At 49.2% G+C, this 25,084-nt stretch overlaps 1 protein-coding gene across 1 annotated transcript; it reads left to right on the top strand.

The window, feature by feature from the left end:
- The first annotated feature begins 1,964 nt into the window (after nucleotides 1–1,964).
- On the top strand, nucleotides 1,965–24,794 carry NSFL1C (NSFL1 cofactor). Its single transcript, XM_086701858.1, has 9 exons — nucleotides 1,965–2,122; nucleotides 4,611–4,708; nucleotides 10,995–11,069; nucleotides 13,525–13,690; nucleotides 14,304–14,396; nucleotides 15,731–15,840; nucleotides 16,684–16,821; nucleotides 23,199–23,363; nucleotides 24,393–24,794. The coding sequence occupies exons 1-9, from the start codon at nucleotides 2,018–2,020 to the stop codon at nucleotides 24,553–24,555; spliced, it is 1,113 nt and encodes a 370-aa protein (XP_086557984.1). The 5' UTR covers nucleotides 1,965–2,017; the 3' UTR covers nucleotides 24,556–24,794.
- Nucleotides 24,795–25,084: the final 290 nt, after the last annotated feature.

A 25,084-nucleotide genomic window follows, 5' to 3' on the forward strand; every position in this document is an offset into this window, starting at 1 on the left:
TATGCTCTGCCTCTCTCTCTCTCTCTCTCTCTCTCTCTCTCTCTCTCTCTCAAAATAAATAAATAAAATTTTTAAAAGGGGGCAAGGTGGGTCAGAGAAGGCTTTGAATGCCAGGCCGGCCCAGCTCCCATACCCCCTCTTTAAAAGTAGGCCCTGGGGGCGCCTGGGTGGCGCAGTCGGTTAAGCGTCCGACTTCAGCCAGGTCACAATCTCACGGTCCGTGAGTTCGAGCCCCGCGTCAGGCTCTGGGCTGATGGCTCAGAGCCTGGAGCCTGTTTCCAATTCTGTGTCTCCCTCTCTCTCTGCCCCTCCCCCGTTCATGCTCTGTCTCTCTCTGTCCCAAAAATAAATAAACGTTGAAGAAAAAAAAAAAAAATTTAAAGTAGGCCCTGAAGCCCAGAGAGGGCAGAGGCCTGGCCTGGCCACCCGGCTTGTCTGGGAGAGCCTAGTCTCAACCATGATGAATACTGAGGACAATGTCTTTGCAGCCGCTACACTTGGGGAAGGCACGTTTATGGGTCTGAGGGCTCAGGCCGTTTCTCCCCACCGTGAAAGCATCTGTTTTATGGAAAAGGAAAAGTTTTATTTACTGGAATTGGATCACATACCACAGTCAGCTCAACACTCATCAGGGGTCTGCCTCCTTGACCCTGAATTTCATTCATGCACTCCTTCATTAATTCAGCAAAGGATTACTAAGTGGCTATTTAGTGCCAGCAACTGCAGATCACAGGAGATAAAATGACAGCTAAGCAGAGGGCTTAGAAAGTGTCAAGCATTACTCTGAGCGGTGCACCCTGGATCCTCACACATCCCTCTGAAGGACTGTAAGGAGCTTCACTTACTGCAAGGAGCTTCATTTATCAAGACACGGAGGCTTGGAAACGTAATATACCCAAGATCATGCAAGCAGGAATGTCTGGGCTTCAACCCCAGGCTCAGTCCAGAGTGCATGCTGATAAGCCATATCATGCTGGAGACAGCCAGAGCCTCTGCTGTCACAGGGATGGTGGCCTTTGGGGAAGGCTGACACTTGACATGGCCTCACAGGGCATGCACAAGGATGTCTGATGGAGCCCAGGGCTGTAGAAAGGCCTCCTTGAAGAGGGAATATCTAAACTAAGAGGAGGGGTGTGCAGAGGCTGACAAAGGGAAGGAAAAGAGAAGAGAATCCCAGGCCCGGGGGCAAGAGGCAAGAGGGCAAAGGAGCTGCGGGCCCAAAACGCGAGATTGTGTCTCAGAAAGTGCCCTCGGCGCAGAAGTCTGAAGAAAGTGGGAGAGCACCTTGCACACCAGCAAAGGAAAAGCGTTCCAGGAAAAGGGAGTCGCGGATGGCAAGGCTCTGATGAAAATGCACGCCTGGCACACCGAGAAAGCAGCAAGAAGGGAGTGTGCCTGAAACAGAGGAATTTAGTGGAAAGCCTGGGCGATGAGACGGAGAGGCTAGCACGTTTCACATGGGTCTTGCAAGCCATGAGATTGTGTCTGGTAGGCGGAGTGAGATGGGGTGGCACGAAGCGTTGGGAGCAGAGAAGAACCTGTTGCTCCAGATCTATTTCCCTAGAATGTGGACCAGAGGGCAGGGACTTTATTTTGCTCCTGCCTATCCCCAACCCTGGAAGAGCACCAGGGTACTCGGTAAATACGGAAACAAGTAAGTGAATGAACGAATCCATAAGTGAATAAAAGGAAGGGATGAGCCAATGAATAATTGTGAATCGGACTCCTTGGGAGATCTCTTATTCCACGAAAGCATGGAGATCCTCTCCGCCGCCGCTCATCCTCCGCCGGGCTTCCAACCCCGTCCTTAGGCTGCAAGTCCGCGCCGCGGCCGCCAGAGGGCGCGGAGCCGGGGGAGTTTCCCGCACGGAGGACTTTGCGTGAGGCACCGCATGGGGCGGGGCCTGCGGGCGGGCGCCGCTCGGCTGGGCCGGGTCGACCGGTGGGCGGAACGCGGCTGCGGGGCTGAGGCTGTGCGGCGGCGGGCGGAGCGCTTCGGGCGGCGCACAGAGCGAAGATGGCGGCGGAGCGGCAGGACGCGCTGAGGGAGTTCGTGGCGGTGACTGGGGCCGAGGAGGACCGGGCCCGCTTCTTCCTCGAATCGGCCGGCTGGGACCTGCAGGTAGCGGCGCGGGGCCGGGTGCGTTGGGCCGGCGGGGGGGCTGCGGGACGCGGGCGTCTGGCGCACCAAGCCGGCGGTGGCCGAAGCGCACAGTCATCCCGCCGGGCTGCGGCCCGACCCAGGCCTCGGGGTCCGGGGGCCGCTTGCCACGCGTCGCCGGCTCGGCCTGGGCGTGGGAAAAGGCGGGCCAGCCCCGGCCCTGCTCTGCGGGCCCTCGGCACCCCCCTCTGCCTCGCCCGCTGGCGGGGTCAGCGAGACTTGGGGCGCTGCCGCGACCCGCGTGGAGAAGGGAGCTGGGGGCGTGGCGGCCGCGCCGAGGCTCGGCTGAGGGCCTGGCCGGTGGGAAGGACCGGGTCCTGGGGGGAGCTGCGGTGAGGCCGAGGGGGTCGTTCATTTCCATTTCCGCCGCCCCGGCAGCCGGTGGAGGGAGAAGCCCAGCCCCGCAGTTGGCCCACGCCCCCTCCTACCTAATTGCTGGGAGAAACTGCCTTCGAGGTGGTGGCGCCAGCTTGGGGCCTGTGTCAATGTCTGTCTTAGCTCATCTGTACAGTGGGAGTCTCGAGGAGTTTATCGTCTAGTTCGCTGGCACGTATTAAGTATTCATTAAATGTTTGTTAGCTAAGTCATGAAGATGAGCTACACGAGGGAGGGTTTTTTGTAAACTGTTGAATCCCCAGTGCCGAGCACAGGTCCTGGCTCTTCGTAGACGCTCGGCAATTAATTATAGAAAGAATGGCGTAAATGGCATTGGCCAGCCTGCGTCTTAGGTAGGTGATGATGATTAGTGATTTCTTGAATCCTTACGGTGGAGCCAGGTGCTCTTCTAATTGCTTTCCGTGCCGGAAGTTATTTAATCTTTGCATTTTGCAGCTGAGGATTAGGGAGGTTAAGTGACTTGCGTGAGGCCTCACTGGTTACCAAGTGGGAACAATAGCATTAGAACTCAGTTCAGTCCGATTCCAGAGCTCAAGCTCTGAACCACCAAGGGCCAGGCACTTTACATGTGATGATGTGTTTAATCCTACAACATTGAGGTAAAGAAGACTAACCAGCTCCGTTGTATAGATGAGGAATGGGAGGCTCAGAGGGCAAGTGACATGCCCGAGGTCCACAGCCAGTAAGTAGTGAGGTTGGGATCTGAATTGGGTCTGACTTCACCCATTTAAATTGCTTCCCCAAAGTAGAAGAGTTAGGTACAGCATCGCGCCTGTATGCGTGCATGTGGACGCACACACACACACAGAGTGTGAAGTTCCTGTGCAAGGCAGCCCGGAAAGCCTAGACTAATGTCACACACTTGTCGGGTCATTCAGTGCCGTCTCCTCACACTACAGGTAGGGAATATGAGGCTCCCACATGCGACATGACTTGCCTGGCAGGGCCAGGACTTGAATGTAGGCCCCCCTTCCCCCACCCCCATACCAGTTCAGTGCGTGTCCTATGCCAGCATACTGCCTCCTATAACGCTGGTGATCTTGAGGACAGGAACTACGCCTCTTTCATCTGCATAGACCTAGGTGCTCGTATCTTTATACAGAGTGATTAAATACTTCACCATTGAGTCAGCGAGAGAAACACTCGCAAATGGCCAAAAGACTCCCGTAGACCTTCTGTATGTATAGAGCTAAGACGTGCCTGTGCATAAATGCTAATGGGTCCTCTCATTCATCGTGCAGGGTTGGTGGGCCAGGTGTCCCTGTGGATAGATGAGGAAACTGGGCCTCAGTGGGAAGGCAACAGTAGCCATCTGGACTGACCTCACCGTTCCTGACTCCTGGTCGTCCCGTAAAAGCTGAGAGTAGGGGCCTGAGCAGACTGCCTGGCTTGGAACCTGGCTCCACTCCTTACGCACTGTTTAACTTTGGGCAATGTTTTTCTCAGTGTCTCCGTATCCACTATAAAATGAGACAATGATAATAATTATATAGAGTTCTTTGAGAATTAAATAAGTTAACACATGTAGAGTTAATGCTCAGAACGTTGTGGCACATAAATAAATGCTCAATAAATGTACGCTGCTTTCACTGGACCACCTTTCCTGGTAATGTGAGAATGAGGAGTGTCTCCATCCCAGCCTTCCTTCTTGCCTTCTATTCCCCTTAGGATATGGAATTCGTTTCAGGTGATATGAGGAGAAATAGTTGGGCTACTTTTTTTTTTTTTTAATGTTCATTTATTTTTGAGAGGGCACAAGCTGGGGAGGGGCAGAGAGGGAGAGGGGAGAGAGGATCTGAAGCTGGCTCTGCACTGACAGCAGTGAGCCCTATGTGGAGTTTGAGTTCACGACAGCGAGATCACGGCCTGAGCTGAAGTGAGCTGCCCAGGTGCCCCGGGCTGCTACCTTTTGATCTCATTTTCCATGGTCCCCAGATACAGACCATCTTGTAAGTGTGGGCCATACCTTCGTGACTTTGCTTTTTTGCATTCAAAGGAAATATGTCAGACGAAGGCCTGTTTAAGAACCCAGGTTACTACCTCTCTGTTTCAGATCGCCCTAGCAAGCTTTTATGAGGATGGAGGGGACGAAGACATTGTGACCATTTCGCAGGCAACCCCCAGTTCAGTGTCCAGAGGCACAGCCCCCAGGTAAGGGCCAACTTCAATTACTGCTACACGGGTGTGCTTCCAACAGTGAGGTGCAATTTCCTGACTTGATGGAGGGTTCAGGCCTGGAGATATGAGCCAATAGATTGCAGTGAGAAAGTTAGACTAACTGGTGGGAATTAGTACCTCATAAGATTTGCTCCTTTCCTGTAGAGAGGTGGACGACACACTCAGGTGGAGTGTGGTTTATGGTCCAGGCCTGGGGGAATCCATGGAACCTACTCTGAAGATGTTTGAGAGTCTTGTATTTATCAATGTGAGGAGTGACTCTCCATCTCTGGAAGTTTTTTTAAATGCTTATTTCTTTTTGAGAGAGCGAGGGAGAGTGAGTGGGGGAGGGGACAAAGAGAGGGAGACACACAATCTAAGGCAGGCTGCCTGAGCTGTCAGCACAGAGCCCAACATGAGGCTCGAACCCATGAGTGGTGAGATCGTGACCTGAGCCGAAGTCAGACACTTAACCGACTGAGCCACCCAGACACCCCCTCTGGAAGTTTTTAAGTAGAAAGCAAAGGACTTCCTCTCTGGGGTGCTGTAGATGGAAAAGATTAGATAACTTTAGGAGGGCTCTTTTGATATTTTTGGTAGGTAATTTTCATTACCCTATTAAGAAGTCTTAGAGAAAATATACCTGTGTTGCCCACTCTTCCCCAGATTGATGAGGGAGACCTTATTCGGTGAACCAGAGTTGACCTTCATGATCCCGTTTGCATCCCCTATCCCAGACACCTGGCTGCAGGGTTCCCATGGCGGACCACTGCTATGATCTGCAGAGTAAGACAGTGCTGATCCTCCAGGAGACAGGCAGGGCCTCTTACTACAAAGGTGTCTGAACCACAGCTCCCCTCTCTGCTCCAGCCTGATTTGTCTCCACTCTCTGGTATACGTTTTCACCAGGAAAATTTGTGTGGTTTTTTTTTAAATCAGCCCCAGAATACAGATGGAGTGTTTCTTTGACAGTGAAATGGTAAATTTTGTTTCTCTCTGAAGGCATCCAAGCTTTAAACTACATTTCTTCCCTCTGAAGAAGGAACTCTAATCCCAGACCAGATTTTGTTGCTTCCTTAACTCGTTTCCCTCTCTCCCACGTCCAGAGAAAAGAGGTAGTAGTAGGCAATTGATCTTTTAATTATTCACAGGGGCTGACCTGTAAGGTGTGGGTGATGACTAGCTGGACGTTACTGCCTGGAACGTGGTTGTTAGGAAGATGGCTGATTTCCTGGGTATGAGTCTTTTACAGGCCCCCCAGGTTACTGGTGGGACATCAGCGTGTCAGACACACAGAGGGGGGCCTCTGGTGAGATGTTCACATCTCTCTCCTCTAGTAGCCCCAAAGTCCTGTCAAGACCGTGGTTCATCAGAGCATAGGCCTATGAGCCTGACTGCCTGCATTCCAATCCCAGCTCTGCTACCTGGGAGCTTTGAGACCTTGAACGGTTTACTGAGCATCTCAGTCCCTCGCTTTTCCTCACCTATCAAATGGGAACAATAGCAGTGTCTACCACGTGGGAGATTAAATGAATTCATAACTTACGAAGCACTTCGAACATAATACATATTAGCTGCTGCTGTTGTCATGTTTTTATTATCAGCATCCATTTTTGTCTTCCTCATTCTTTTTTATGTGTTCCCTGGCTCTTTCCACAACAAATTCGTAGATTGAAAAGTAGACCTACTAGTAAAACAATCGAGGAAATAGAGTTTAATGTTAAGACCGAGGCACGTGCAGGCCTGGATGCCTTGCTTTGTTGCTTCGGGGAAGCCAAGAAAAAGAGAGGAAGGGCATGGTTTGATGTCATTGTCCTTGTCTGGAAGGAAAGCACTGAGTGCACTCTCAGGAGAAGCCATGCTTTACAATAGCACCTCAGAGGAGTTCTGTGTGGACCTGCCTCCGCCCCCACCCCAACGGACCTGTTGCAGGACACTTAGCCTGCCCCCGGCTTGCCCCACCCCACCCGCCACCGTCCTCCTCAAGTACTCTTTCGTGTCCTCACCATTCCTTGGAGCCACACACAATTAGCGAGGTCCTGCTCTGATTCTAGAAGGGGGTTCCTAATGTGGAGGCCCTGAACCCCCAGGATAAGTCTGCAACGGATGTGAGAAGGTTTATAAATTACCTGAAACCACCGGCCAGATTGTGTGTCTTTTCTGGCAAGGATATCCATAGCTTTTAACAGATTTTCCAAGGTCTATGGGACATAAGAGGTTAACACTGCTACAAGATAGCCTAAACTCCTCGATAGTAACAGCTGTCATTTATTGAGCACTTGCCAGGTGCCGTGCACTGGGTTAAGCCTTTATATGTACATCTCTTTAGTCCTCACTACAACCCTGTGTGTGGGTATTGTCCCTGTAGCCATTTTACAGATGAAAATACTAAAGCTGGACATCTTCCCAAGATGCACAGCGAGTAAAACAAGGATTTAAATGCAGGTCTGTTTCTGTTTCCAGCGTCCCCTTCGTGGACATGCAGCGTCCTCCCGAGTGAGCCCTGAGCTTACCTTCCTAGTCTTACCCTCGTTTCTCACATCCTTATTCCAACCAAACCGATCTCTTTGGTGTCTTAATTTGACCTCCTTTTTGGTTCTCCTGCTTCTGTTTGAGCCTCTCACCTGACTGGATGTGCCTGCTGTCTTGCATTCTACCTGTCCAAACCCCGTGGGTCCTTCTAGGCTTAGCTCTGTGCCCGCCTTCTCTGTCGAGAGCATCATCCCCAGCCCATTGGCAACGTGCCATAGTCCCGTCCCGTTCCTCAGGAATCCAGGCCACCTATGATTTGTTCACTTTGACCCATATCCACATACTACTCGGTGACATCACTCGTGGGCTGTCTTGAACTCTTCTCCTGATATTTAACTTTTTGTCCCTCAGTAGATTATAAGTTCCTGGAAGTGGGAGAACTGGGATTTCAGGAGCACCCACCATCCGTCTGGCTCTGCCAGATACTCTTTTTTTTTTTTTTTTAATTTTTTTTTTCAACGTTTATTTATTTTTGGGACAGAGAGAGACAGAGCATGAACGGGGGAGGGGCAGAGAGAGAGGGAGACACAGAATCGGAAACAGGCTCCAGGCTCTGAGCCATCAGCCCAGAGCCCGACGCGGGGCTCGAACCCACGGACCGCGAGATCGTGACCTGGCTGAAGTCGGACGCTTAACCGACTGCGCCACCCAGGCGCCCCATTTTTTTTTTTTTTTTTTTCCTGCCAGATACTCTTACCCACGTTGTCATGCCTCAACAACTTTAGAAGTAGGTAGGGTGCTTGTCAGTTCACAGGTCAGGGTGCTGGGTCTTACAAAGATTGAGTAACTCCCAGCTGCTGGTATGGCAGATCCAAGGCCAAGTCTGTGTAAATCCGGAGCTGCTGCTGCCACACGCTACTCCCTGTCCAGCTCCTCCCACCCCTGTACCTAGCGCAGCAAGAGGTAGCGGTGAGTTTCTTCCTTTTCTTCTTCTTCTCCCAACTAAACTGTGCTTTCTGAGGATGTCTGGGGCTGCCATTTTCTGATTCTCTAAAACTGTACTATCCAGTGTGGGAGCCAATAGCCTCATGTGGCTGTTTAGATTATTTAAAATTAAATAAAACGAACATTGAGTTATTTATGCTAATCACATTTCAAATATTCCATAGGTCACATATGACTGTGACTTCCGTACTAGACAGCACAGGTACAGCATTTCCATCACTGTGGAAAACGGATCTGACAAAGGACTTTTGTGGCACTTCAGGGTGCCAGGGTACCTGGGAGATAGAGTCTGGGTGCTGAAATTTCTGAGACATTTTGCCACTTTGTGGAGGACACAGGACAAAGTGTTCTAAAATTGGTGGTGTCCCCTTGACGTTCATGCTATAAGGCAACTCTCCGAGCGCTACTCCAGAGTGGCTCTCAGATCTAAGCGTGTGCGGCAGAATTGGAGAGCGCTTCAGACGCAGGGTGCCAGGCACTCTTCCCTGAGTTTCTGACTCAGGAGCTCTAAGGCAGGCCTGGGGATTGGCATTTCTAACAGTCTCTCCAGTAATGCTCATGCGCTCGGTCTAAGGACCGGCACTGGGAGAACCACTGCTCGAGCACAGCACTTGAAATGTGCTGCACCGTGGGATCGGTGCTGTGATTGTCCCCATTTTCATTTGGGAATGGGAAAACTTAGAGCGCTTCGCTAGCATGCCCAGGATCCCAGGGTGGGAGGCTCAGTTGGGATCAGAACCGGGTATGTGGACACCAGAGTCTGTGTCAGAGTCCAGATGTAAGAACTTTTGGAGAAAAACCTGTAGGCAGAGCGAGTGGTTTGCTCAAGCATGTGTACGTGTGTGTATTTGAAGGTGTTAACAATGGGGAGGGGGTGGGGGGGGGCTTTTTTCCCACGGATGCTAGGCCAAGCATCTGTGGAAAACTCCCCCTGGGAAGGTTAATGAGTGGAATTAGCCTTTTGGGGCACTGGTGCACATCTGTCACTTGGATCCTTTTGAACCATGTCGTAGAGAGCATCCAGGAATGCCCAGGAGATTGCCTCAGCTAACTCAAGCAGGGAGTGTATTTGCTACATTAATTGGTCTTTGTTCTCTCATTTCTAGTCGATGCAACTTCAAAGCCTTGTTCTGTCCTCTGATTATCTCTTTGGTATAAATCTTCAAGACTGATCTGCAGCTTTTCTCTAGAAAATAACTCCTCAAGGCTTCTTGGTCTAGCCTCACTAGACCTGTATTCCCCTTCTTCTTACAGAGACGTTACCTTCTTACTCTAAGAAATACCAAAAGTGTTTTTATCAAATGCCTCCTCCTTGAAAAACTAAGTTCCTTGAGGACAGTCTAAGCTAGGAAAAAAGTGGCAGTGTAAAACAATGTCAGAAGAGGAAGGTGACCCTTCTCACGCCCGTTTTTAGTGTACCCTCTCCAACCCCACACACAGCCCTGCTTTTTTCCTAAACACCAAGAAAGACTCTTTCTTGACTAGCCTACAGCAGAAGCGGAGGCCTCCACCCACATAATCATTTCCTTTTCACTTGTTGATAGCTCACCCTTCCTCGAATGTGTTACTCTGCGTGTGCGCTGCCGCACCCCTTCTCCCACCAGCCCCTGCCCTTTATCCACCTGACAGTCCTCATTCTTCAGCACTCAGTCCAAATGTCCATTTTGCTGGGAAACTTGTCTTGATGTTCCCCCATCCCCACCCCATGAGGGATAGGACACTCTGTACCCACACATCCCATGTGCCCCAGCCCCCATTTAGCAGAGGGTTTCCTGGCCCAGGGGCCACAATGAGCCTATAAGCAACTCAAGAATAAGAACTTTTGGGGCGCCTGGATGGCTCAGTGGTTGAGCGTTTGTTCATTTCGGCTCAGGTCATGACCTCATAGTTCAGGAGTTTGAGACCCACATCAGGCTGTGCACTGACAGCACAGAGCCTGCTTGGGATTCTCCCTCCCCCTCTCTGTCCCTCCCCGGGGTATATATACACTCTCTCTCAAAATAAAGAAATAAAGTTAAAAAAAAAAAAAAAGAACTAGGTCTGATCATCTTTATAGATCTAGTATCCAGTTGAATGCCTAACACATAAGCATCTCTCAGTATTTAAAAATTAAATGATGAGGGCTGCCTGGCTGGCTCAGTTGGTGGAGCCTGTGACTCTTGATCTTAGGATTGTAGGTTCAAGACCCTCATTGGATATGAGATTACTTTTAAAAAAATAAAAATCTGGGGCGCCTGGGTGGCTTGGTCGGTTAAGCGTCCGACTTCGGCTCAGGTCATGATCTCATGCTCCATGGGTTCAAGCCCCGCAACGGGCTCTGTGCTGACAGCTCAGAGCCTGGAGCCTGTTTCAGATTCTGTGTCTCCCTCTCTCTCTGCCCCTCCCCTGTTCACGCTCTGTCTCTTTCTGTCTCAAAAATAAATAAACGTTTAAAAAAATTTTTTGAAAAAAATAAAAATCTGTAAAATAAATAAATAAAAATTAAATGATGAAAATAGTAAGTTTTTAAATTAGTACACACCCCAAACTGTTGCCCTCTCCTCCCCCTAGGAGAGCTTAAATTGGGACTCCATTTTATTTCGTGATAGCCCTTTCTAATTTATTAGTAGTCCTGTGGACTTTGAAGAAGTAAATGCCACGTTATTTTGCATTTAGACTTAGAAAGACTAACCCTCTTTCACATAGATCCTCTTTTGCCCCACCAAAAATATCTAATCCCAATGTTTTCAACTCCTTAGCAGCTGATAACGGGAGTTACTTTTAGTTCTCCCTGAGGTCATTTTGCTCCTTTCTGTGTCTCCAGCGATAATAGGGTGACATCCTTCAGAGACCTCATTCATGACCAAGACGAAGAGGAGGAGGAAGAGGAGGGCCAGAGGTGAGTCTTTGTTAGGGGGCACAGTCCACAGGAAAGTTCATGATAATGTGTAAATCATCTAGAAGGACCCAAAAGGATAATGTGCTCAGTTCTCATTAGCCATTACTACTGTGGGCTAGTCTAGGTGGGTTATATCCTAGAAACAGTCTCCCACTCCCTGTAGCTTAGAAGTGATCCCTTTCCCCTGTTACTATTTTTTTTCTTTTGGGGTGTTTTGGGTTTGTTTTTCTATTTTTAACTATTAATACATATTTGTTGAGGAGTATTAAGGGAAGGGAAACAAACTGATAAAAAGGAAAAAAGTTGTTCTTTATACTGCAACCTAGTGCTAACCAGGTATCAGCATTTTAGGTGTATATTTTTCTAGCTTTTTCTTAATTAAAAAGGCAGTATATTGCATAATGAACAGAGTAAAAGCTTATCAATGTGTTTTTTCTCCAACACACACACACACACACACACACATTGTCTGTTTTTAACCATTATGAATGTTATAATAAAAATAGTGCTCATTGTAGAAGAAACAGAATAGTGTACTGAAAAAAATATGACACTCATCCACCTTTTGGTAACTGGAGTTAACATTTTGGCATAGGTCTGTTCAGTGTTCTATATATAACTGTGCTTTGTTTTGTATTGTATTTTACATGGTGTTGGTCAGGTAATTTTGTGTCTTGGTTTTATTGGATTAAGGCTATATATTCAGTACTTCTCCGTGCCATTAAGATTCTTCGTTAGTGTTTTCAACAACTATAATAACTCATCAAATGGGCTGTACAACATTTAAGTTGTTTACAGTTTTTTTACCACTAAGTATCAGTGCTTTGAACATCTCTGTGTATTAATCTTTGACTGCGTTTCAGATTATTTTTCTTAGCGGAGTTTCTAGACATGAAAGGGACAAGGGAGTGAATATTTTTAAGCACTTGATTACACGCTCTCAGTTCACAAGCGAAGGCTTTGAGATTCTATGATAAAGACCACCGAGCAGAACTTCATCTGCAGCCTCATTTCACGGGTTTTAGTTCCCCATGGGCCCTGCCTCGGTCTGTCAGACATTCCTAAGGAACATTACAGTAACCATTATAGAAATGTAATTATCTCATCATGGTCACTCTTTGGGAAGTGGGCTGAGAAATTACATGTGTTCTATTCTCTGTTTCATCCATATAGTGACCTTTACACTGCCTCACAGCCTTCTTTTTAGATACATTCAAGGTTCAGAGTTTTACACTCCTTGAGTGAAAGGCAATGCCATCAAGTATGTGAATGCCCAACTCCTAAATGGCCGCTGCCTCCTTTTCCTGTCCTGTCACATCCTCCAGGTGATGACCTTCCTTTATTTCACATCCTGATTACCTCCTCGGCCCCTCAGCATTTCAGACCTGATGACATTGGTGCTGTCATCCTTGTCAAGGCCTGTGGCTTGCCTTGCATTCAGTGGGGAATGTCAGGAAATAGAAGGCTGAGACTAATTTTGTAGGTTCTCAATGTCCCCACTTAGCGACATGCTGTTGACCTGGCAGTGAATAGGAGTGATGAGCCAGGCTACGTGAGTACTGGTTTTCAGAACCGGCGTAAAAACTGCTAACTCCATCTCAAGCTGTGCTTGGCCCGTTGCAGAGCCTGGTGTGGGTATCTTGGGGCTGGCATTTAGCTTTCCCTGACCTTCTTCAGTGCCCTCTTCTCATTGCCCCCGTTGTACATCACAAGAATAGCGAGGTGAGGCGAGGCTCGGGTGAGCTCTCGGTGCTGTATCACACCACCTTACATGTGTGCATTACTCTGCTTATTCTTTTGCATACATCCGCTGATTTGAACCTCATGGCCCTGACTTAAGGAGCAGGTAGGTAGGGCATGTGGTCCTTCCCTCCTATTTCAGAGATACGGAAAATGACATGCAGGGCAATGCACTGGCTTGCCCGGGGTCACTCAGCAGCAGGGCCGACACTGGAGCCTGGCTGCTTGTACTAACGACGCCACTGCCACTATTAACCCAGAGCTGTTAGTGGTAGCTGCTTCTGACTGTGACCACAGTTGCTATCTCCTAGAAAGGTGCCGGCCCCTGGATGAATAATTCCCAGCTGGGACTCTTTCTGGAGCTGGCATGCTGTCGTGCATGCCTGGAATGCCCTTCCCTGGTTTCTTCACCTGATAAACTTGTCCTCGTCCTCATCCTCAAGATTCAGCCCAGAAGACATTCTTCTAGGAAGCCTTGATTGTCCTCCATAGCTCAGTGCTCCAGAGCATCCCTTACTGACCTCCATTGCTGTTCACACTGCATTATGCCTGCCTGCCTGCTTACATGTTTCCCCAACTAGACGGTAAATTCCTTGAAGATGGGCGTTGCACCCATTATTGCCTCAGTGTGCCTAGCACCCAGCCCGGAGCCTGGCATGTGCTCTCTTCATGTTTTCCAAGTGCGTTTAGTGTTAGACATGTATTTTCTGCACAGGTTTTATGCTGGGGGCTCAGAAAGAAGTGGACAGCAGATTGTTGGCCCTCCCAGGAAGAAAAGTCCCAACGAGCTGGTGGATGATCTCTTTAAAGGTGCCAAGGAGCATGGAGCTGTGGCTGTGGAACGAGTGACCAAGAGTCCCGGAGAAACCAGTAAACCGAGAGTGAGCACAGGGGATCATTGTCTGTGTCCACAGGACTCTGGTTCTGGAGACTGGGAGGAGCCCTTCCTCACCCCAGTAGTGACTGAATTTGTTTTTGTTTCGTCTTTTCTTTTATTGCTCACTTGCTCTTGTATCCAGAAGAGCGGTGCACTTTCTCTCACCTTGTAACATGAGATCAAGATTTGGGGCAACTTTCAAGCCTGTGGGCTGGAACAGGTCCTGCAGACATGTTTTATTTGGCCTAAACCAACTTGACTTATTTAGTATTTTGCTTTATTTTGTTTTAATTGAATTGTAGTGAATTGAATTGATGTGTTACATAAATTCTAGATTTCTGTCTTCTTTGGGAATGTCAGAAAGTCTTCGCTATTATCTTGCACCCAGATTCCTACATGGCCATGATTAAGTAGAGCTTAGTAGCAGCTGTTCCCTTTAGCCAAGCAGCCCTCCCCGCTCCCTTCCAGTTCTCACCATTCCTGGCCACTTAATTCATCTACCATACTGGTTGGCCCTGTAGCTGTGAGTTCAGTACCAGAGAAGGTGCACCTAGTAGGTAAGATCATTGTATCTGAGGGCCCCACACCTCAAGTGTTTATCAACGTGTCTTTTACAGCCTTTTGCAGGGGGTGGCTATCGCCTTGGGGCAGCACCAGAGGAAGAGTCTGCCTATGTGGCGGGAGAAAGGAGGCGGCATTCCGGCCAGGATGTGAGTGCGCATCTACCTTCCTTAGGGGAGCTCAAAGCGTGTTCTGCCAGTTTTCAGAAGGGATTGGTCACGTGTTATGTGTGAACCAGCAGCCTCTGGAAAGGAAGAGGCAGTGCCATCACTGTGGGCCAGGAGTGGAGAGGCTCACTTGACAACAAAAGTCAGCTCTCATCTGGCTGGGCAGGGGCACTCGAGAGAAGGAGTGAGCGGAGGGGATGGGCAAACAAAGGAGTTTTCTGAGGATTCCATGAATGTTGGGCGGAGGGATCATGATTCTGAGGTTTTCTGGTGGTGCGGACATGGCTAAAGAACTTAGTCTTCAGGGGCGCCTGGGTGGCTCTGTTGGTTGAGCGTCTGACTTTGCTCAGGTCATGATCTCGTGGTTTGTGAGTTCGAGCCCCGCGTCGGGCGCTGTGCTGACAGCTCAGAGCCTGGAGCCTGCTTCGGATTCCGTGTCTCCCTTTCTCTCTGCCTCTCCCCTGCTCATGCTCTGTCTCTCTCTCTCTTCCAAAAATAAATGAACATTTAAAAAAATTTTCTTAATAAACAACAAAAAAAGAGCTTCAGTCCACCCAAAGCACAACTTTGAAAAAATTTACTATTGTCCAACCCTTTTTTTCCTGTGCATAGGGTCCCTCTCCAATCAGTGTCTCAGACTATATAGATAATTGTGAGGTTTTTAAATTTAATATTATGCCATAAACAGATGTTTGGCCTTGGGACCATTAGTTTTTATGATATATTTGTTTTTAATCATTTTGGGTTTATTCCAAAACGAAGTCAAGAAGAAAATTAAAATTGTATCCACCTGAGGCAGCTGCTAATATGTTGGTTTGTAACCTGGACCGTTTTCTGTGAAAATGTCTAGGGAGTTAACACAAATTGTAGATAATCGTTTTTAATGACTGCAAAGTAATCCCATGAGTAAATTTGCCATGGCAGTTTAGTTGAGCACGAGCTACATGCCAGGCACACTGGCAACCCTACAGATAAGCCACAGATTTGATTTAGTCACTTACTCAGAGCCACTTAGGTAGTGAGTGCAAAATCAAGATACACACCCAGGTCTGCTTAAATCAAAACCCATGCTCTTAACCTGTTGCCATATCACCTTCTTATTTTAATACTTGGTTGTTGATTGATTTCCTTGTGCATGTGCACACGCGTGTGTGTGTATGTGCGTGAGTGTGTGTGATGTTGTCTTTCTGTGTTTGGATAATGACACAGTAAAATGGTAAAAACCTGCTAACCCAGATCGGTGTTACTACTGCACACGTTGATGTGCTTGCCAGCTTCCTGATAATGTATGGACTGCTTACCTCCTATTGTCACAGGTTCACGTAGTGTTGAAGCTCTGGAAGAGTGGGTTCAGCCTGGACAATGGTGAACTCAGAAGCTACCAAGACCCATCCAATGCCCAGTTTCTGGAGTCTATCCGCAGAGGGTGAGCAGAAGAGCCCTCCTCTGGGTTCCATGTTAGTGAGTAGAATGGCAGATAAGAATGAAGAGGCTGATTTAAGAAGTAAATTTGGGGGACACCTGTGTGGTTCAGGTGGTTGGGCATCTGACTTCGGTTCAGGTCACGGTATCACGGTCCGTGAGTTCGAGCCCTGCGTCTGGCTCTGCGTTGACGGCTCAGAGCCTGGAGCCTGCTTTGGATTCTGCATCTCCCCTCTCTCCGCCCCTCTGCCACTTGTGCTCTGTCTCTCTCTATCAAAAATAAAAACCTAAAAAAAAAATTTTTTTTATAAAGAAGTAAATTTGGGAGTGACTGGTTGGATCAGTCAGTTAAGCATCCATCTTTGGCTCAGGTCATGATCTTATGGTTCGTAAGTTCGAGTCCCACATCAGGCTCGCTTCTGTCAGCACAGAGCCTACTTTGGATCCTCTTTCCTACTCTCTCTCTGCCCCTCCTCTGCTCATGGCACTCGCTCGCTCGCTCTGTCTCTCAAAAATACATAGACATTTAAGAAATTTAAAAAATTTTTTAAAAGTAAAAAATTGTAAGTGAATTTAACAGATTCACAGATCTCAAACCTTGTGTGTCTGTTATTCCCTTTTGGGCCTGGGGCAGAACCAAGTGACCAGATAAGATAGAGGTCTCAGCCATGACTTTGAGCAGGTGAGAAGCCAGCAGGAGGCAGACCATCGCCACTAAAGTAGCCGCGCCCTGGGGAGACCCAGTGATTTTCACATTTGGAACTACAACGTTTCTCCTCCCCTCGCACCCATCACTGCTGTTCCCGTGCCGCTCCGTGTGGACCCAGCATTGCCTTTTCTCTTGCAGGGAGGTGCCAGCAGAGCTGCGGAGGTTAGCTCACGGCGGGCAGGTGAATTTGGACATGGAGGACCATCGGGATGAGGACTTTGTGAAGCCCAAGGGAGCCTTCAAAGCCTTCACTGGCGAGGGTCAGAAACTGGGCAGGTAAGAGCAGCACAGGTGGAAGTGGGACGTGCCGGTCACTGCGCCAGGTCCCCCAGACCCTGGGTACCATCACTGTGCACGTAGCTCTTTGCCGTTTCCGAGCACTGCGGATTTTATCTGTAGGGGCGGAAAAGTGTGGAGAACGTGGATTTTGGCGTTAAACGACCTGAGTTTAAAATCTCTTCATTTTCTAGCCGTATGACCTTGGACTACATAGCCTCAGTTTGCTCAAGCGTAAAATGGAACTGAGAGTCCTTACTCCTTAATCATTGTGAGGAGCGCAGAGCACTGCCCCACAGTGCACAGTCAGTGTGAGCACAAAGGGTAACACGTTGCTGTTTTGACTCCGTAATCTAGCACGTTCGTGGCAGCAGTGGTCTCCTTCGTAGCTTAAGGCCAGGACAGACACATGTGTTCTCAGGAGTCACCTGAAATGGGGATGCGGAGGGATAAGAAATCTCTGAGTCTTCTGCCCAGCCAGACTTGCAGCCTTGCGGCAGCATTGTTCAGGATCCAGGGAAGCTCGGGGACATCGTTGCCCTGTGCCGGCTGCTCTCCACCATTACTGCAGCTCTTGTCTCTACTACTTTGGCCCTGCATGACACTCACTGTCACCTCCTGTGCCTTTTTCTGCCCTGTGTCCTCTGCCACTCTCTCCATCTTCCATTTAGACTCCTGATGGGATCTGATCGGTTGAAGTCACTGTTGCCTCTAATAGGCAGAGTTCTCCCACCAGACCTCGGCCCACCCAGAAGCAGGCTTCCTTCTCTCAGAAGCCAACTTGTCTCTGTGTGATGGGTCACTTGGTCAGTATTCTCCAGAGGGAACTGTGTGCAGAAGACGCATGCAGGGAATAGTGACCCTCCCTGCAAGTACATTCGTTACTTTACAGAAGGAAAGCTGAGGTTCTTGGACCCTAAGGGTTATCCTTGGGTATATAGCTGGTGTGTGGTGGAGCCAGGACTGGAACCGAGGCCTTGTGATTGGCATTCCTTCCCACACCTGCACAGCAAGCACCCTCTCTGAGCCCGATCTGGCAGCTCTTGAGCTAGGCACTGCCCGTCTCCCCTCATCCCTGTCGGCAGAGATCGGAGTGTGGTCTGCCAGTAGCTCTGCCTTTGAGCTTTGGGTGGGGCCTCTAGGAGACTCCCCGTCGGCCATTCGTGCCTTATCAAGAGCAAAGATAATAGCTCAGGACATTAGCGTGGTCTCTAGTAGATTGATTTACCGTAACCAGGAGAGTAAGTTCACCCTTTTCTCATTTCATCCCCCACATTGGGCCAGTCGGTTAGTGCAGGACAGCTGTTCTCAGATTGGCCCTGTCTGGCTTCCCTGCCGTCTGTGCTCAACTTTGTAGAGCAAGAGGTAATTTCTTTTTTCTTTTTTCTTTCTTTCTTTCTTTTTTTTTTTTTGTTATTAAAACAAAATGTGTTTGTTTGTTTTTTTAAATAATAGAAAGTACAGATTAAGAAAAAACCTAAACCTAACACCCAGACATATGCGGTTAGTATCCTTCTAGTCTTATAAACATGCTGTTTTATCATTTGCTGTTTTGCCTAATGAAAGTAGCATGGCTGTCATTCTATGTCAGTAATTGTATTTCTGCAATATTATTTGTCATGCTCACATGATTTTCTATCTTACGTATGTGCTATAGTTTGATTAGTCCCTGCTTTAACCATTTAGACAGCTGCCAGTTTCAAGAACAACATTGCAGTGAGTGTCTCTAATTAAATCTTTGTATACCCCTTAATTTTGGGCTAGAAGTAATAGTAATATTGCTGTCTTGAAAGGTCTTCATATTTTTAAGATGGTGTCAAATTGCTCTCCTGGCTCAGAACTCAGAATACCGTGTAGCTTGGGCTTGGTTGGTTTCTTGATACTAATGGGAAATGCTACTCCTGGGAAGTCTATAGGATTTGTGCAAGACTCCACATCTCAAAAAATTAAAATATATTTAAGGAGGTCTATTTTAGCAGGATGGGAAATAAATAACTTTATTAGTGTGGAGGATGCACCCAACAAGTTGAAACAGATCTTGATAATCAGGGTTGACACAGTTTGGTTTTGTCAGCTAAATAAATATTCTTTGCCAGTTCCATTTTCATTTTATTTCAGTGCTGGCTTTCTATGAAAAGTGAGCAAAAGACAAGTTTCATATAGCTAAGTGAGATGAGGTTTTAGCTTTTCAATCTAAACCAGATGGATAGCTTTTTTAGTTTTTCCCATAAATTTTGCAACGTTTTCCACTGTCATCTTGTCAACTAAAACGATCAAGAGCCAGAAGTTTAAGAAAATGTTCTCAGGTTTGCCTCAAGAATTAGTCAGTCCTGGGTTTTTTTCCTCCAATTAGCTGAATGTATAAATTGTTCCCAGTTCAAAAATTTGAGAAAATTCTTACAGTTGTATTAAACTTTGTTGTTTTAGGTTTTACAGTTGTTTGTCTGGATGGGACCTAATCTGAAGGTCCAGAAAGGCTGCGTTTATTCAGTTATGAGTAGCAGACGCCCAGAGTGCCCCGGGGGTGTGCGGTTGCTGCTACCCATGTTGAGTCTCGGCTACTCACCGTGCTTTCTGCAGTGGTCGTTTTTGTAAAGAGGTGACAAAGTGTCAGCGCTTAATGGTGACAACAAAGTACCTTCGTGCCCAGTTAATTCCCAGCCACAAAGGAAATGAGCAGTCGGTGATCCAGGCTCTCCATCTGGGGGAGGCTGTTTCCCTGTGAGGTGTATGGTGTCTGCAGGGAGACAGTAAAGAAACTTCCTGTAGATGTCTGATCGGACCGTTCGTCCCCGGGGGAGGTGCCTTCACTGCTGCCGATGGCGTGGCCGCCCCTGGAAAGGAGTGGTTCGAGTGTGAGCAGTGCTCAGGAAGCACCAGACCCAGGGCTGAGCTCCTTTGGGCAACTGCATGTGGCTGTCCTACGTGACAAGAGCATTTGGACCTACTACTATCTGAGTGTGAGGGCCGTAAGATCTGGTGTTGCAGTTACTCCTGCTCCAGTCCTTGAGGGCAGCGTAGGTTGGGAGTGGCCTGTAGGGGATTTCCAGTTACAGCCCTTGGACAGGCACTAGCATTGGGTCCAGAATTTAGACAAATAGAAGTAGGGCAGGACCTTGAAGAATGATAGGAAACAGTAGTTACAGAGTGTTTTTTCTGCTGTTAGCTAAGCACTGTAGTAAGCATTTCACATGTGTTATCACCTTTAATCCTGTTTTCACCCCCAAATAAGGGGATGAAATAAGGACTCTGAGCCTTGAAGAGGTCAGATCACATCCAGGTCACACTACTGGTCAATGCAGAGATGGTTCCCTCCAGTCTCTGCTCTTCCCTACCACGCTGCTTGCATCCTGGATGTTCTTACATAGCCACGTAGGCATTTGTGCTTCTAGTACCTGCTGGGTACGGTGCATTATTTTTAGCTATTATCCCAACCAAGGGAAATTTCATTTAACTCCCTTTTTATTGATGTGCAAACTGTGTCTTGGGACAGTGTTCCTGAAATCCAGGTCTGGGTCTACCTGACTCCAAGGCCTGGAGGGAAAGTATGACAAGAGCCAGGCAGCTTGGATTGTATCCTGGCTTCGCGTCAAATCAACACCGGGATCTTGGGCACGTGGCTTAATTCCATTATGCCTCAGTTCCCTCATCTATAAAGCGGGGATGATGAATCCCTTCCTCACCCGCCGTTGTGAGAATTAAATGAACTACTACATGTGAAATACTCAGCACGGGGCCCAGCTCGGTGATGAGTGCATCATAAACATGCAGTGTGTCCCTCACACTTCCCCAGCTCACCGGATTCACAGGGTGTGCAAGAGAAACAGAAGCAACACGGCCAAGTGTGCACATCAGGCTTTCCTTGACCCTCAGGTGATGAGCACCAGCTCCGTGCGAGAGGCTGTGCTGGGAAGAGAGCCAAAACCTCAGTTGCCTCCTTGTGTGGAGGACTTGCTGAGTGTCTGGTCTGTGTCCAGCCTGCACACGGTATGTCAGCTAACCCCCACGGCAGAACAGTTCCTTGTGTAGCACGTGCACACAGTGAAGCCCTGGGAAGTTGAGTAACTTGGCCACAGCCGCCTCTGTTGTTTAGTTCAGTGCTAGAGCTGGGACCCGATGGCTCCAGGAGCACAGTGACTCTCCTTAGTAGTACTGGCTGCCATTTAGTGGACTGCCTGCCCTAAAAGGTGCGGAGGTGTAGGGATAGTATTGCCCTGTTACAGAAAAGGAAATTGAGAAGCCCAGATGTTCACTAACTTGCTAAGCATCAGGCAGCTTGTAGGAGAGGGGGGTATCAGACTCTCTGGGAGCCGGGGAGGAGTTTGAGAAGGCAGTTTTAATATATTAGTTTCCTAAAATAAACCCTAGAGTTTGACACTTGACAAAGTCCTGGCTGGAGGAACACACAGAACGTACAGGGAAAAAGCTCGTTCATTACATGAATTTTTAACAATTGAAAAACTGCTCTACAGCATGTGCTTCTGTTTTCCTGTCTGTAGGGTGGAAACAGCACCCATCTCAAAGGACAGTTGTGACGAGTCCGGGAGGCTATGGACATCAATCCCCCCCCCCCCCCCGCCCCTAGACAGCACATGAGCAAAGTCAACGTCATTCCTGGTTCCCTCCTGCCCCCACCCTAGGTGAAACTGGTTCTCTGGGCCATCTCCTTTCTCATTGCAAGCCTGACTGAAGATGTGAGAGTTCCCTTTCTGGCAGGCAGTAGCTTCACGGAGTACCTGTCCTGTCTTTGGAATTGTTACTTGAACAGTTGAGAGACAGGCTGTCTATAGTCTAATTAGAGAGTTGACCTCATGCCCATAAAACTAATGAACAGAGTCAGTCTTAGGCAGTTACGGGTGTAATATTGAACCCTCCACTGTCTCTGAGCATCTCTTGAAGTCTGTGATGGTGTGATGTCTGCATGTGTTGGCCCACATTTGGGTCCCACCCGCTGAGAGGCTGATGCATAGAAAGGAGCAGCTCCTCTCATAGCTGGGTTCTCCCCTGAGCTCTGCTTTGTGATTCTCTGAGCCCTCATTTTTTAACAGTCACAGAAAACAGTTCACTTTTCCGTTCTTCTTTGCTAGTTATATGCTCTAGGGCAGTGTTTCACAAACTGAGTTCCAGGACATACTCTATATGCAGGAGGTTTAACAAGTGTAGCCTGAAAAAAGGACAAGGTGGTCAAATAAGTTTGCCTTAACCGCACAGCCTCTCAAGACCTATAATATGCAAGTGGCCTCTGGTGCTGCCGGTTTGATGTGTGGCATTTCCACAGCCTTCCTGGGGATCTCTCAGGGGATTAGGGTCTCAGGAAACACACTTGGGATGGCTTTATTAGGAGTGCCATTTTTAGCTTGTAAAGATCCAGGGGAGAGGGAGAGGTGTAGGAACTGATGTAATCCGAAGCTTGGGGGAAACAGGCAGGCTGCCACCTCCTGGCCTCTCTTCTCTGCAGGGGTCTGGGTGAGGGCGGCTGCTCAGTGAAAGGCTAGGAGGGGGACACACAGGTGTTTACAGGAGAGGGGCGAAGCCTCCAGAAGTTGTCAAGAATCGGGAGTTCTGTGTACATTTTGTGTGTCAGCGCTGTGTGTATTTCTCTCCTTCATCCCTCACAAAAGCTGAGCAAGGCAGGTCAGGTAGCCTTAACCTTTGTTAAAGAGCTTCGTTACTACCCTTGTTGAAACTAAGGGAGCTCGAGTAACTTGCCCAGCGCCGCCCGACTAGTGGGAGCATTCAGACGCCGGTCCACTTGATCGAAAATCGGTAGCAGACGCCGTGTCCTGTTGATATTGTGCAAATAATCCCTGTGGTGCGGGGTGCTTGAGTTGACCTGTGGGAAATCTCTGTCCCCTTCTGGTAGTTGACGCAGGAGGATGAATGTGCACACGAATAAGGCTACACTGGGGGGTACAGGCCTGACAATTCCATGACCGGGAAGGAGTCTGGACTGGTCCCTGCATCCCGGCAGTCACCTGCCCGGCTGTCAGGCCTGCCTCCGCTACGGATCTGGAGTACCCTTGGCCTCTCTCGTTGAGGCTAAAACCCATCCTGATCTGGTCCCGCCACAGGCTGTCATGCATACTGCTTTCCTCCCTTCGGGCCTTTGTCCAGGTGAGGGCACCGAAGCAGAAGGGGTGAGTCACTTGCCTCAGGTTACTCAGGAGTTTGGAAGCTAGCCACAGCTTGGGGCCTGAGTGCCTTCTGCCAGGCCTGTAGGTTCCGCGAAGGCAGGGCTTGTCTGAGTCACTCCTTGTAGCCACAGCAGCGAGCAGAGTCCCGGACACAGCGCGTGCTCAGGCTGACTCCAAGGCGGGATTGCCCTCCTGCAGGGGCCTTGTTGCCATGTGTGGCCTGACAGGCTTCTCTCTCCTCAGCACGGCCCCCCAGGTGCTGAATACCAGCTCTCCAGCCCAACAGGCAGAGAACGAAGCCAAAGCCAGCTCTTCCGTCTCAATCGACGAGTCCCAGCCCACCACAAACATCCAGATACGGCTCGCCGACGGCGGGAGGCTGGTGCAGAAGTTTAACCACAGCCACAGGTGCCTTGCGCCGTCTGGCCTCGCTTGCTTGGGGAGGGCTCCCTAAACACCAGCGGGCGCTCCATGCGGTCCCCGAAGGGGGCAGCAGGATGGGAAGGTCTGAAGCCTGTGGTTCTAGTCCCCACTCTTCTGTTAAGTGCGGCCAGCGACTGCTCACTTCGTGCCTATAAAGTTAGGGGACTGGACTTCTCAGGGTCTTTTTAGCCCCCACAGTGTGTGTTCACAGGAAATTTCATGGCAGAGCCCGAGTGCAGAACAATAAAATCTGATCTGCTGTGGTTAATGGAGAGGAGAAGGGGACACAGCACCAGCCTCCCTTCCAACTGGGTGTCCCTCCCCCCAGGGGATCTCTGAAAATCACTGGGCTATGTAAGTCTCTTCTAGATCTGCCCTTCGAAAATTCTAGAATACCTGCTCTACTATTTCAGATCATCTGGGCTGGATCAAAGCAAACTGCCAACCCCATGTGAAAGATGGGGAAACTGAGGCATGGAGAGATTGCAGAGATTAGGGGAGGACTGTTAAACCAGTATTCTAGGTATTTGGCAAACGCCTTTTTCTAGGATAAGAGTATCCATATTTCATTAGGCATAGGCCAACTAAACCAGAAGCACGTGTGGGGCCCAAGGAACGGCTTGACAATCCTTGAGTGCTGACGGGGTCACATGTGGGCTAAGTCCTGAAAAGGTTTGATTAGGATTACAGGACAGGAATCAGGCAGAGGAGCCTCGAGGGACCCCAATGTTGGCAGGAAGCACAGCATGAGGAAAATCTAGAAGGCGGGACATAGCAAGGGGAAGGAGCATGGGGGTCAAATTAGGTAGGGCTTGGGATCACAGTAAGGAGGTGGTGTTTATCCCACGGAAACTGGGAGCAGTCGTGAAGGGTTTTAGGCAAGGGAGTGCCGTGATCTGACGTGCTTCCCAGTGAGTGCTTTGGCTGCCCTGTGGAGAAGGAAGGCCGGGGGCTATGGACGGCAGAGGCAGGCCCTGCTCACCCCCTTCCCCACTCACCCCCCCGCTCTACCAGGATCAGCGACATCCGACTCTTCATCGTGGATGCCCGACCGGCCATGGCTGCCACCAGCTTTGTCCTCATGACTACCTTCCCGAACAAAGAGCTGGCTGACGAGAGCCAGACCCTGAAGGAAGCCAACCTGCTCAACGCCGTCATCGTGCAGCGGTTAACATAACCGCCCGCCTGGCCGGCAGCCTCCTCTCCCTCCTGTGTCCCCCTTGGCCGGCCGCCCCACGGGGACCGCCCCTCCCGCCCCCTCCCGCACACCCAGCAGGCCAGTGCCACATCTCCTCCGTAGCTCTGGGTTCTTAGATCTCGGTTGGACATTTGTTTTCTCCTTAGTTGCATTTCCTGGGTTTTTGTGACGATCAATGGACTTTAAAGAAAAAAATAAAAATGACCAAAAAAATGGAAGGATATCACCAGCACGTTGTATGGAACGTCTCCCACAGAAGCCGGCTTTCATTGCTTTAAAATCACACTACTCTCCAGGGCATGCGGGGAGGAGCCTGCCTTCCACCGTCTCTGCTTAAACATTGCTTGTGGCACATGACCCCCATCCGCTGGCATCCACCCGCCAGCCCCGAGAGGACTGGTGGGCTTCCCCCGTTACTGGGAAGGGGGTCAGGCGCTTGTAGAGAGAGGCTCTGCAGCCTCTTGCTCCCACAAGAACATGCCTCTTGCCCGGATACAACTGGGCAGCA

Source organism: Puma concolor, chromosome A3 (assembly GCF_028749965.1).
Source record: "Puma concolor isolate L17-30 chromosome A3, mPumCon1.1.hap2, whole genome shotgun sequence".
NCBI classification, from domain to species: Eukaryota; Metazoa; Chordata; class Mammalia; order Carnivora; family Felidae; genus Puma; species Puma concolor.

What these genes read in the sequence shown, in the direction of transcription:
- NSFL1C (XM_086701858.1), top strand. Translation starts at nt 2,018, where the DNA reads ATGGCGGCGGAGCGGCAGGACGCGCTGAGGGAGTTCGTGGCGGTGACT. An exon ending in CGGCCGGCTGGGACCTGCAG is followed by an intron (nt 2,123 to 4,610) that starts GTAGCGGCGCGG and finishes TCTCTGTTTCAG; the next exon opens with ATCGCCCTAGCAAGCTTTTA. An exon ending in GAGAAACCAGTAAACCGAGA is followed by an intron (nt 13,691 to 14,303) that starts GTGAGCACAGGG and finishes TGTCTTTTACAG; the next exon opens with CCTTTTGCAGGGGGTGGCTA.